Source organism: Capra hircus, chromosome 2 (assembly GCF_001704415.2).
Source record: "Capra hircus breed San Clemente chromosome 2, ASM170441v1, whole genome shotgun sequence".
Classification (NCBI taxonomy): domain Eukaryota; kingdom Metazoa; phylum Chordata; class Mammalia; order Artiodactyla; family Bovidae; genus Capra; species Capra hircus.
In genome coordinates this window covers 28340756-28352492 of record NC_030809.1, presented here as the reverse complement: position 1 = coordinate 28352492, position 11737 = coordinate 28340756, and the positions used below count along the sequence as shown (strand labels likewise).

Sequence of the window (11737 nt, the reverse complement as noted above, 5' to 3'; positions counted from 1 at the left end):
AAAGACTCAAGCACCACTAGTCCACACTCAGCCAGTTTATTAAAGTCAGGGAGCTTCATCAGGAATGCAGAGGGGAGAAGATGGGAGATGCCCCACTCTCCTCTCTCAGCTACCCTTCTCCAACAACTCATCTGCAGCCCAGACCCCCTGGGCTGACCCTAGGAGGTGGGGCTGGCGTCAGGCAGACTGCACTGCATAAATACTCGGAGGCCACAGCCTGAATCAGCAGCGTCAAGGGGCCAGGGAGACGGAATTTGGGGCAGAAAGTGGTGGCTCCAAGGGTACCTCTTCCCAGGCTTGCTCTGAGCCCGAGGGCGACCCCAAGCCAGAGAGAGGGGCCCCTGGGGTCCGGGGCTGCGGCCAGCCCTATCCTGCGAGTCTGGCAGGTGGCTCCGGGTGGCTGGGGGAGGAGCGGGGCGGGGCGCCGCCTTGCCGGGTTCCGGGGGTGGGGCGCAGGGCGGTGTCAGGTGCTGTTGCCCTGCTCCTGCTCGAAGAGCAGCATGGCCAGCTGCGTGCGGGAGCCGAGGCTCTCGAGCGCACTCTGGCGGCAGCGGTGGTATAGGTCCTCGCTGAGCCGCGCGCTGCACGTCTGCGCCCGATAGCGCTGCAGCAACGCTGGCTCCACCGCCCGCAGCACGTGCAGGCTGGAGAAACGCAGGAACAGCTCGTACACATCCAGGCTCTCCATCAGCTCCTCCTCCTGGTCTGAGGACGCTGCCAGCCGTGCTCGGGCCGCCACGTAGTCGGAGTTGTAGAAGCAGGCCTCGGTGGCCGCCTGGCGATCGAAACGGCCTGTGTCGCGGCCCAGTTCGGGGGGTCCCGGGCCTTGGGGTGGGGCCACGGCCGGGTGGAAGGCCTGGAAGTGCATGGGAAAGAAGGCCTGCCAGCCAGAGATGGCATGCATGCGGCAGCGGTTCAGGAAGTCAGGCGTGAGCACCGTGTCTGGCCCGGCCAGCAGGAACAGCGTGTCCAGCGGGTGCTTCTTGGAGAGGAGATCCATGAGGCGCAGTGGTGAGGGTGCAGCTGTCTGCACGCTGAGCCAGGGCACCCGAGCACCGGGGAAACGCCGCTCCAGCTCTGCCACATGGGCCTTGACGGGGGCAAATACATCAGCATGGGCTGCCCGCTGGGCTTGTCGGGGCTCATACAGCAGCAGCAGGGTCAGGGCTGCGGCAGCATCGCCAGGCTCCAGCGCCGCCGTGGCGAAGGCTTCCAGGAAGGCAGGGGCCAGGTCACGCTCGGCTGCGGCCAGTGGGAGTAACACAGTGAGACGTGAGGCCTCGGTGACGTAGGGCACGGGCAAGATCTCCACGCGACTCAGTGGCCGTAGCAGCTGCACCCGGCGGGTGAGGGGCCGGCGGCCCCCCTGGGGGGTCAGTGCCTCCAGCTGCAAGTCCAGTGTGTACTCCATCCCCCGGGCAGGATCGAAGCGTCGGTAGCCATTAACCAGCTGCTGTTTCTGGAGCCGCAGGGCCGGGTGGTATCGGCGGTTGAGCTCCTCCAGAGCTGCCCCCAGAACGTCCGCCACATCAGCCCGGTCAGCCCCACGCAGCGGGCAGCGCGGGGAGCCATCAGCGCAGGAGAAAGCATGTTGCTCTGTGAAATAGTCCCAGCGCAGTACCTCAAAGCGGGAGGCGGGGCGAGACGGTGCTGGAATGCCCACTGGCCAGGCGGCCGCCCGCTCCCCATCCGCTGCCAGGCGGCTGGTGTTCTGGATCTCCCACTGGGTTGGAGAAAGAGGCCGTGAGCCAGGTGCGGACCACGCGAGCCAGCACGCAGCCGGGAGGCTGGGCAGGCAGCACGTGGCACTCAGCACAGGTCCCCAGTCCCTTGCCAACCTCGGCCCACTCAGTGCTCCCACCTGTCCTTTCCCCAGATGGGAGGCAGCCTAAGAATTAAATTGGAGAGGCTCCTGAGAAAAGGTAGAAGCAGACAGGCACCAGAAAGCAGGGATGCTCTGATTCCTGTGCTAATTTTTTTTATTTTCCTGGATCTCTGAGACCTCTTAGGAAACCCCACTCTCCACTCCTCACCCCCTATCCCCTATCCTCCACCTCCTACCCTCCCCACCCCCCAGACTCCCTACCCCTCGCCCCCAGCCCAGACCATACCTGTAACTCCTGGATCTCCTGGTATGTGCGTTCCAGTTCAGCTCGAGCAAAAGCCTTGTGCAGCTGGTACATGTGCACAGGGTCATGGACAGGGTGAGCAGTCAGGGCACTACGGAAACGAGGGTCCCCCTCCTGCACGGGCTCCCCAGGGCTCAGCTCCAGGTAGCTATAGTGGACCCCCTGGGGAGAGGAAGGGAAGTGGGAAATATGAAAGGATAGTGCCTCCCCTGCAATAGTGTGTGTCTCATCTCTCCATCCTATGACCTGTTGTGGACTTGGGGGTCAGAATTCTGTGCGTGTCGGCCTACTTTGACCAGTTGTGAGCTTGTGTGACCTTGGGTAAGCCTCTGCCAGCTCATCTGTGAAACAGGCATGTGTCCTATCTCAGAGCTGTCCAGGGGCTCAAATTAAATAATAATGGCCAATACCAAACACCTACTATGTGCAAGCCTCATTTTTTCTAATCCTTATAACAAGCCTGAGAAATAATTATTTCCATTGGTATGGATGAAGACGCTCAGGACATTCAGTACTTACCCAAGGTCACAGGGATAGAAAGTGACAGAACTGCATAGAAACCCAGGCCTATATCTCCAACCACCCCCTCTGCCTCTCAGGGGGAAGTGCCCACGCTCAGATGGGAGGCACCAGGGTGGTGGCTTCTCTTCCTACCTCGTGGTCGCCAGTGCAGCCCACCCCGGTAGCATCAAGGATGCAGCGGCCCAGCCACTCATCCGGGCGCGCACTGACAATGTCATTGCGGCAGGCTTCCAGGTGGGGGCGCAGCTGCTGCAGCAGTGTGCGCGACAGCAGCACCCCAAAACCCCCGTGGCAGTAGCGGCCTGGGGCAGGCTCTCCACCGATGAAGTCCTGGGGCCGGCCCAGATAGAGGTGGGCAGCGGCTGCCAGGCTGAGGCGGCCGACTAGGCGTGCCACTCCGTGCGCCTCGGTGTAGGTGGCATCGGGTACGAGGAAGAACCAGTCGAAGTCGTCGCCATGCTGCTCCAGCAGGTGGCGCAGTGCCAGGTGCAGGTGCCCAATGGGCCGCTCCTCGCCTAGTGTCACCACGGCCATACCTGGTGGTGCCCGGCGGCCCCTAGAGCCTGTCAGGAACACCACACGCTCTAGCCTGTGCCCCAGCGTGCGGTTCACGGCCACGCCCAGCGTAGGCAACGTGGCCTGTGAGGTCAGCACCGCCACGAGCAACTTCTGCCTGATGCCCAGCTCCGTGCTGATGTAGCGGGTCCTGGGGGTGGGGGAAAGATGGCACAAGGTTATCAAAAAGACAAGTAGGGCAGGCAGAGGGTAGCATACATAGGCTTCAGCAGGTCATGTCCTCGTTGGGCCTGTTTCCTCGTTTATGATAGAATAACTCTGTTCTAGGGGTCGTCAGGATTTAAGGGAATTGTCCTTACCTACCCAAGTGCTTTTAAAAGGGAGATAGTATTATCCATGCAGATATGAGAGATATATTATGGGTCTGCTTCTCTGTTTTGTTATTTAGTAGTTGAGTCTTTGAGTGAGTTATTTAACCCACCTAAACCTCAACTTCCCTGGTGGCTCAGATGGTAAAGCGTCTGCCCACAATGCGGGAGACCCAGGTTCAGTCCCTGGGTTGGGAAGATCCTCTGGGGAAGGAAATGGCAACCCACTGCTGTACTCTTGTCTGGAAAATCCCATGGACAGAGAAGTGTGGTAGGCTATAGTCCGTGGGGTCCCAAAGAGTTGGACACAACTGAGTGACTTCACTTTCACTTTTAAACCATGGGTAGCCTCATCTGTAAAATGGGATGATTGTATCTCTTTAAAGTACTTAGCCAAATCCTTGGCACAGATACTACACACATCATGAACATACTTATTTCTAAAGAATATGCCATTATGCCACAAATACATCACAGAAATAATGTAAAGGGATAGATGGGGGGGGGGGGCGGCTCAGGGGTTCCAGAAACTTATCTTCCATAATATGGAAGGTAAGTTGAAGAATTGAAATTTGAACTCAGTGTTACTTAGGAGAAATTATTTCAACTCATAAGCAGAGGCATTAATGGGATGGGTACATCATCTTTTCCCCACAAACCTCCCTCTTTCCCAGGTGCCCACCCAGGAACAGGAGATAGAGGTAAATCCTTGTTGTTGTTTAGTCAGTAAGTCATATCTGACTGTTTATGACCCCATGGACTGTAGCCCACCAGGCTCTTCTGTCCATGGGATTTCCCAGGCAACAATACTGGAGTGGGTTGCCAGTGCCTTCTTTAGGGGATCTTCCTGATCCAGGGATCAAATCCAGGTCTCCTGCATTGGCAGGCGAATTCTCTTACTGCTGAGCCACCAGGGAAGACCCCACAGGTAAATCCTAGTTCTCTCTTTTCTCTTTCCCTCTCTCAATGCACCCACTCTATATACTAGTCATTTCTCTAAACCTAACACCCAGTCAGTGAGCTCTGAAGACCTTTGAGGGTCCAGGGGGTCAAGCAGATTTAGGTCAGAGGCGAGTGAGTTCTGCCCAGGTCTGGATGGGGCCTCCAAACCTTCCCAGGGAGCAGGGCCATCGGAAACGATCGGGGCCCAAAGACTTCCTGGCTTGTCAGACCCTTCCTTCCGGGGCCTGACCCAGCCCCAGGCGGCCTCCGCTGCGCACACATCCCAGCCGGTTCCCAGGGGGTGGGGCTGGCGGGTCCAATCCCTACCTGACGGCCTTTTTGGCGACCTGGCCAGGCTGTGCAGGGTGGTAGGGCAAGACACGCGGCTCCCAGTTCTCCCCGGCGCCTGCACCGGCCCCGGGCCTCTCGCGCTCCGCTCCGGGCTGCACCGAGTTGGGCCGGCGCGCCGCATTGGTGTTGCCGCGCGGAGGCAGCTCAGAATCTCCGGGCTGGGGCGGCCCTGGGCCGCAAGGCTCCTCCACCCAGGTGACGCTGAGCAGGCTCAGAGTGAAGCCCAGAGAGATACCCACGGCCACGGGCCCCGCGGGCCTCAGTACCGACAACAGCAGCGATGCCCGCATGGCGCCCGGACCGCGGGCCCCCGGCCCTGGAGCAGCCCCAGAGCAGCAAGAGGAGGCTTCGAGGGGGCGGGACCGGGGAGGGGGCGGATCCGGAGGTCCCGAGCCAAGCGGGCGGGCCCCCTCCCTCCCCGCCGAGCAGGGCCGGCCGCCGGAGCGGAATCCCCTGCGCCGCGTTCCTGTGCCCCTTCAGCTGCCGCTCCGTACCGCGTAGGGTCCCGGCGCTGGGCGCGGGAGCCTCCGCCGAGGCCGCCGCTGTCCGACGTGTCACTGGAAGGGCCCCGCCCCCGGGGTGGGGTCTCGGGCTCCAGCTACCGGAGAGGGAGGAGAAGGGGGAGGTTAAAGGGGAAGGACCCCCGGAAGTGCCCCCTCCTCAGTGCGGGAGAGGCAGACGTCGGGGGCGGAGTCCCCTACCTCCCCCCCGGCGTGGTTGGTGCATCCCGTGTGACGTCAGAAGCAGCCCGCCCCTGCCTGGATGGTGCGCCCTGAGTGACGTAAGGAGCAGAGGCCGGAGCTGTCCATCAGCACCAAAGGCCGCGGGCGGGCTCAGGGCATGGGGCCGCGGCTCTGGGGCAGCCCGAGCCCCTGCTCCTGCTTCTTTCCCTTCCCCAGGCCCAGCTTAAGTCCCCGGACGTCGCGGGACTGGAGTGCCAGCCGGTGTTGGAGGCGGAGCGGCGTCGCCGCCGCGCAGGGACCGGTCCCTCCGGCCCAGCAGCCCCTTTCCCCTCACCGCGGACTTTTACCGGACCCCAGTCAGCTGGAGGCTCTGGCGCCCGGCGACCGCGGCCCCTCCGGCCCCTGCACAGCCTCTTTCGCTCAGAAGCTCAGGTCGCCTCCAGCCCAGGTAGATCTTGGATAATCCCAGATTTAGCCGCCCACAGACCAGTCTCCTGGCTGTCTTCTCTCCGGCAGCACGCTGCCCTTATCTCCCCCCAACTCAATCCACCTTTTAACTTCTTCATCCCGGCTCCCTCTAGCCAGACACTTTCCCCCTCTTTTGTCTTTTGTCCCTTACTTCAGGGATGCTTCCAGAGCTGTATAATGTGGGCACCACTCCTTTGTCCACTGTATCTTTGCCTAGTTCTCCACTCCCATCTCACCCTCATCCTGGTGGAGACCCAGGACTCCTCCTTGACCCCCAACTTCCTCTCTGTCAGGCTGACGTGGGAGGGTGACTCCCTTCTGTTCCCAGCACTATGCCGGGCACTGTGGCAACACTTCGGTTCCAGCTGCTGCCCCCGGAGCCAGATGATGCCTTCTGGGGAGCGCCCTGTGAACAGCCCCTGGAGCGCAGGTACGAGGCACTGCCGGCGCTCGTCTGCGTCATGTGCTGTCTGTTTGGAGTCGTCTACTGCTTCTTCGGTAAGACCCCATCATTCCTTACTTGGGCCCCCTGCTGTTTCCTCAAGTTATTTTTCTGAGGCACCCCAAACCTTCTTTGGAACTTTACCATGAACCATCTGTCTTTTCTCTTTTTTCATCCCGTACATGTTTGTAGATAATTTAGACTCGAGATCCTAGAGAACACAGGTTTTGAATTAGGCATGCTTGGATTTGAACGTGGTTCTGCACTTTACTAATTACAATGCCTTGGGCACATTAACTGTTCTAAGTCTCAGTTTTCTCATAGGAACAGTGGAAACAATGATATTTGTCTCACACGAGGTTGTTGTGAAAATAATAAGCACTCAATAAATAATAGTTATTGTGGTGAAGATGTGTTTGGGTCACTATGCTAGGTAGGCGCCAAAAACATTTAGAAGGGTGAGTTAACATGGTCCCTTACCACGGGGCATAATGTCTAATGAGAGAGAGACTTCTGGAACATTCATACCTGTGATACATATTAGAGGGAGCTAAATGGTGATCACATACATGGAGATATATATACAAGGCAGGCTCCAGTAATCAGTGCTGCTGCAGATGGTTGTCCAGGACACAAGGGAGTTGGTTGGATAGGCAAGTGGGGGCTGAAATCCAGTCCATGCTCCACTTGCCAAACTCTTAGAGCTTGGTGCAAGGCTGCTTTGCCTAGAGGAAGGCACAACTTTTTCTAATTTGCACCAAAGTGCCAGATGGTCTAGTGGAGTAGGTGCCCGGTGACTCTACTGAAAGAAGTACAGAACTTCAGATAGGGAAGTGAGGTTTATTGGCTGAGCATCCAGGGAAAGCCTCCAGGCAGAGCATTACAGGTGGCTGGATGAAGTGCAAAGGAAGCTTGGAAATCTGAGTTCCAGGTTGGGCAGAAATAGGGCAGGACTTATGCTCTACAGACTTTACACCTCCCCCTAGAATGGCTGGGTAGTAGGCAGGCATGGAAGCCAGATGGTCCCTCTCCTTCCACCTCCAAACTCTGGGCTGAACAATTGCAGAGTGGGCAGGAGGAAGAGCCCTTCTATAGGTTCAGGACACATTCTGGGTCTCCAAGGAGTCTGTGTCACCTCACCCCCTCCACTATTTATACTCAATCCCTCTACAGTTGCTCAATGCAGCCTGCCAATCCTCCTGGGCTTCCCTGCCCTGTGGCTCTTGGAGGCTCCCACTCTCAGGCTCTTGGACCCTTTGAGACATTGTGCGTGCCCTACTCCTTTTCCTGATCCTAGAACCTCCTAGACTCCAGTGCTTCCTCTCATTCCTAGCACTGATTCTCCTTTTTATAACCTTTCTCTTTGGCTCTCCCTGATCATTTGACCCCCATCTCTGACTTCCATCTTCTCTGCTTTTCAGGGTCCCTCACACTTCCAGGTACCCTTACTGGGCCTAATGGCCCTATAACCTCCATTTTTCTGAAACTCCACACCACTATTTGCCCTATAATCCTCTTTGACTCCCTATGGCTCCTTGTGAACCCTATTGACACCCCCCACCAAGCTATCTCATTACTTTCCATCCCTCTGACTCTCTATTACTCCTAACACAGGGGAATCCCTATGACCCCGTTGTCTGTTTGTCCCCACCATGATCTCAATGAGTCCATTTTTTTGGCTTCAATATTATTACCCTCTCTCAAAAACCCTTTAATACGCTCAATGATCCCACATCTGTCAATTCCCCTGACCTGAAAAGACTTCATCTTTCTGAACCTGTGTGACCTCATCTCTCAAGTTCTTTCTGACTTCCAAATACCTCATCCCTCTGAACAGTCCCACCCTAAGGACTCCAAGGATTTTATTGGTCATCTATCTGTGACCTCAGTGACCTCTCTCTCTGACCTCTATGATCCCAAAGACGCCAGTGACCCTGTAACTGATACAATGAACTATCTCTATTTCAAAAACCCAACATTCCTTTCAATGACTGTTTCCCAGAGACTCCCAATGACCTATCTCTCTGACCTTCCTTGACCCCAGTGATCCCTTCACTGCTGCCCTCAGGACCCCAGGGACCCCCAATTCTCTGAGCTTAGTGTCCTGCTTCTGGTTCCCCTGTGATTCCTTGTTCCTGACCCCTCTGACCTCCTACCTCCAGCCCTGTGACCTTGTTTTGGCCTCTCACTAGCCCCTGTTTCCCTCCAGGTTACCGTTGCTTCAAGGCAGTACTCTTTCTCACCGGGTTGCTGTTTGGCTCGGTGGTCATCTTCCTGCTGTGCTACCGAGAGCGGGTGCTGGAGACGCAGCTGAGTGCTGGGGCAAGCGCAGGCATTGCACTGGGCATTGGGCTGCTCTGCGGGCTGGTGGCCATGCTGGTGCGCAGTGTGGGCCTCTTCCTGGTGGGCCTGCTGCTTGGGCTTCTGCTCGCCGCTGCCGCCCTGCTGGGCTCCGCACCCTACTACCAGCCGGGCTCTGTCTGGGGCCCCCTGGGGCTGCTGCTAGGGGGCGGCCTGCTCTGCGCCCTGCTCACTCTGCGCTGGCCCCGTCCGCTCACTACCCTGGCCACCGCAGTGACTGGTGCTGCGCTCATCGCCACGGCTGCTGACTACTTTGCCGAGCTGCTGCTGCTGGCACGCTACGCGGTGGAGCGTCTGCGGGCTGCCCCTGTACCCCCCCTCTGCTGGCGGAGCTGGGCCCTGCTGGCACTGTGGCCTCTGCTCAGCCTCATGGGCGTTCTGGTGCAGTGGCGGGTGACGGCCGAGCGGGATTCCCACACGGAAGGTGAGAGGGTACATGCCAGGGTGGGCATGACAGAGATGGGTGGTTGGGTGGGGGGATCTGAGCTGTTGTGGATGGGGACGGAGCTGTAGGTACCAGCAGCAGAAGGCCTCAGTTGAGTTACAGAGAGCTGACTGGCTCAGAGTCTGGGAAAGCAGGACCCCGGTGTCACCGTCCATGCCACAACAACAGATGGAACAGCGGCTCTGTGCCAAGCCCCTTCCAGGCATCTGGGGATGCAACAGAGACAAAAACGGAAAAGGCCCCCATCCTTCCAGGGTTACATTCAGGGTGAGGGAGACAGGCAATAGGCAGACTAACAAGATAATTCCCATTGTGTGGACTGATATGAAAGAGGTGTGCAGGATAATGTGACATATGGACAGGGTGGCCAAGGAGGGGTGTCACATGGAAGAGCTGGCATTTAAGCAGAGACCTGAAGGATAAGCGACCAGCCATGCAAAGAGCTAGAGAAGAGGGAAGAGCAAGGGCGAGAGCCTGAGAGGGAATGAGCTTGGCCTGGTGAGGAGGTGGGGCGGGAGTCGGGGGTGAGGGGGGCGACTATGTGGCCGCAGTGGGCCATAATGAGGACTCCGGGTTTTATTAGAGGGCTGGTGAGATGCCACTGGAAGTTTAGCAGGAAGTATATAAACTAATTAAGTATTTTCTGGCTGCTGAGTGTAGAAAGCATCAGGGAAGGCAGGTGTAGAAGGGGAGCCAGTGGGGAGGCTTAGTTGTCCAGTTTCGAGATGATATTGGCCAATCTAGGTGAGTCACCTATGGCTCCAGACTGGGAGAGGGGTAGGGTAGCAGCTTGGAAGAGGTACCTAGAGCCTAGGAATCTTCCCTAAAGAGCTTTGGAAGAAAAGACCTGTGGGAGAAGCCCTACCTGGCAAGTGGGAGACCAGGAAAGTAAAGGAGGAGAGGTTTCAGACCAGGGGAATCTAGGAGCCCGGAGTCCCCAGGTAGGAAGGGGCGGGGATGCTTGGGCAAGATGGGATACGTGGGCCTCTGAGAGCCTGCTCTTCCCCACCCTTTGCAGTGGTCATCAGCCGGCAGCGCCGACGTGTGCAGCTGATGCGGATTCGGCAGCAAGAAGAACGCAAGGAGAAGCGGCGCAAAAAGAGACCCCCAAGGGCTCTCCCCAGAGGCTCTCGGGCTCCTCCGAGGCCTGGGCCCCCTGACCCTGCCTATCGGCGTAGGCCAGTGCCCATCAAGCGCTTCAATGGAGACATCCTCTCCCCGGTGAGCACCCCGAGCCCTTCCCTCCAGCCCAAGTGGGGAGAAGGGGGTGTTGGACTCTCTGTCCAAGCAGGACTGGGCCTTCCCCAGGGCTGGTCACTGTCTAGAAGGCCTAGGGCTTGTCCACCACCATAACCCCCATAGTTAGGGGCCTGATGGGTGGGGGAGAGGTGTCCTGGGTGTGGGTTTTAATGAGGCATGGTACAGGGAAGAGTCTCAGGGCTGTGGACTCTGAGGGTGGTGAGGTCCCAGGCTGGCAGCGGACCTGGATGGATCTCAGGCTTGTGATGGTGCAGGCCGAGGCCATCTCCCTGGGTGGCTTTCAGGGCAGGGCTCCGCAGTGGCACTCTCACACCTGTGTTTCCTCTCCCACAGAGTTACATCCAGAGTTTCCGGGATCGGCAGACCGGGAGCTCTCTGAGCTCCTTCATGGCCTCGCCCACAGATGCGGACTATGAGTACGGGTCCCGGGGCCCACTGACGGCCTGCTCTGGGCCTCCAGTGCGGGTATAGCAGTCCAGCTGCTCCTGCCCGCCTACACTCATTGGTCACCAGCTCTGCCAGTTTGGGGAGGCCTGCTGGGCCGAGGCTCAGCCCACCTGGCCTTGTGCCCTTTGGCTGTTCCTTTCCCCACCCTGGAGAGGGATGGCTTGGCCACCAGATGGAACGACCTGGCTCAGGCTTGGCCTGGCCTGAGGGGAGAGCCCCCTCCCAAGCTCCCCAGGAGTTCCTGAGGGACGCGAGTGTGAGCCCCACTGGGCTGTGCTCAGGGTTGTGAGTGTGTTGCCTGTGTGTGTGCGTGTGGAGGGGTGGGCTTGGAGGGGACCTTGGGACCCTTGCCTTAGATTTCTGATTGGTAGGGCTTCTCCAAGGGTGGCCCCACCTCCTCGCCCACTGCTGGGGGTCCCATGGGCCACTCTCCTGCATGTCTAAGTGGAGGAGGTCTGCCTTCCTCCCCCATCGCCTCCACCTCTCAGCCAGACTCATCTAAGGCTTCTTGTCCTTGTCCATGGGGCAGACTGCAGTGGTCTTCTCTCTGGTCCCCTGTCCTCTGCAAGTCACCAGCCCAAGGGTAGTGGCAGGGGATGGGGTGGAGGGTGCTGCTCTGGGCTGGGTCTGGCAAGGGGGATGGGAGGAGGGGGCTTAAGTGCACGGTGCGTGTTTGGTGTCTGTCATGCCACTCTGGACACCTCATGCTTCTGTCTCCTCCCACCCCTCCCTGTTTTACATCTTTTATAAATGTGCCAAACTGTGAGGCTTCTTCCAGTAGTGGTGGTCTTTGGTGGCTGGCG

The 11737-nt window shown here is 58.4% G+C and overlaps 2 protein-coding genes across 2 annotated transcripts; one reads left to right on the top strand and one right to left on the bottom strand.

Annotated features, from left to right (window-relative positions):
- Positions 15 to 5412, bottom strand: CHPF (chondroitin polymerizing factor). Its single transcript, XM_018058953.1, has 4 exons — positions 4805 to 5412; positions 2784 to 3357; positions 2112 to 2291; positions 15 to 1723 (listed from the first exon to the last, which is right to left on the bottom strand). Exons 1-4 carry the CDS (start codon positions 5116 to 5118, stop codon positions 464 to 466), a joined length of 2328 nt encoding a protein of 775 aa, XP_017914442.1. The 5' UTR covers positions 5119 to 5412; the 3' UTR covers positions 15 to 463.
- TMEM198 (transmembrane protein 198) lies at positions 5425 to 11712 on the top strand. The gene is made up of 6 exons (XM_018058955.1): positions 5425 to 5609; positions 5728 to 5959; positions 6273 to 6477; positions 8631 to 9206; positions 10246 to 10448; positions 10821 to 11712. Exons 3-6 carry the CDS (start codon positions 6312 to 6314, stop codon positions 10956 to 10958), a joined length of 1083 nt encoding a protein of 360 aa, XP_017914444.1. The 5' UTR covers positions 5425 to 5609; positions 5728 to 5959; positions 6273 to 6311; the 3' UTR covers positions 10959 to 11712.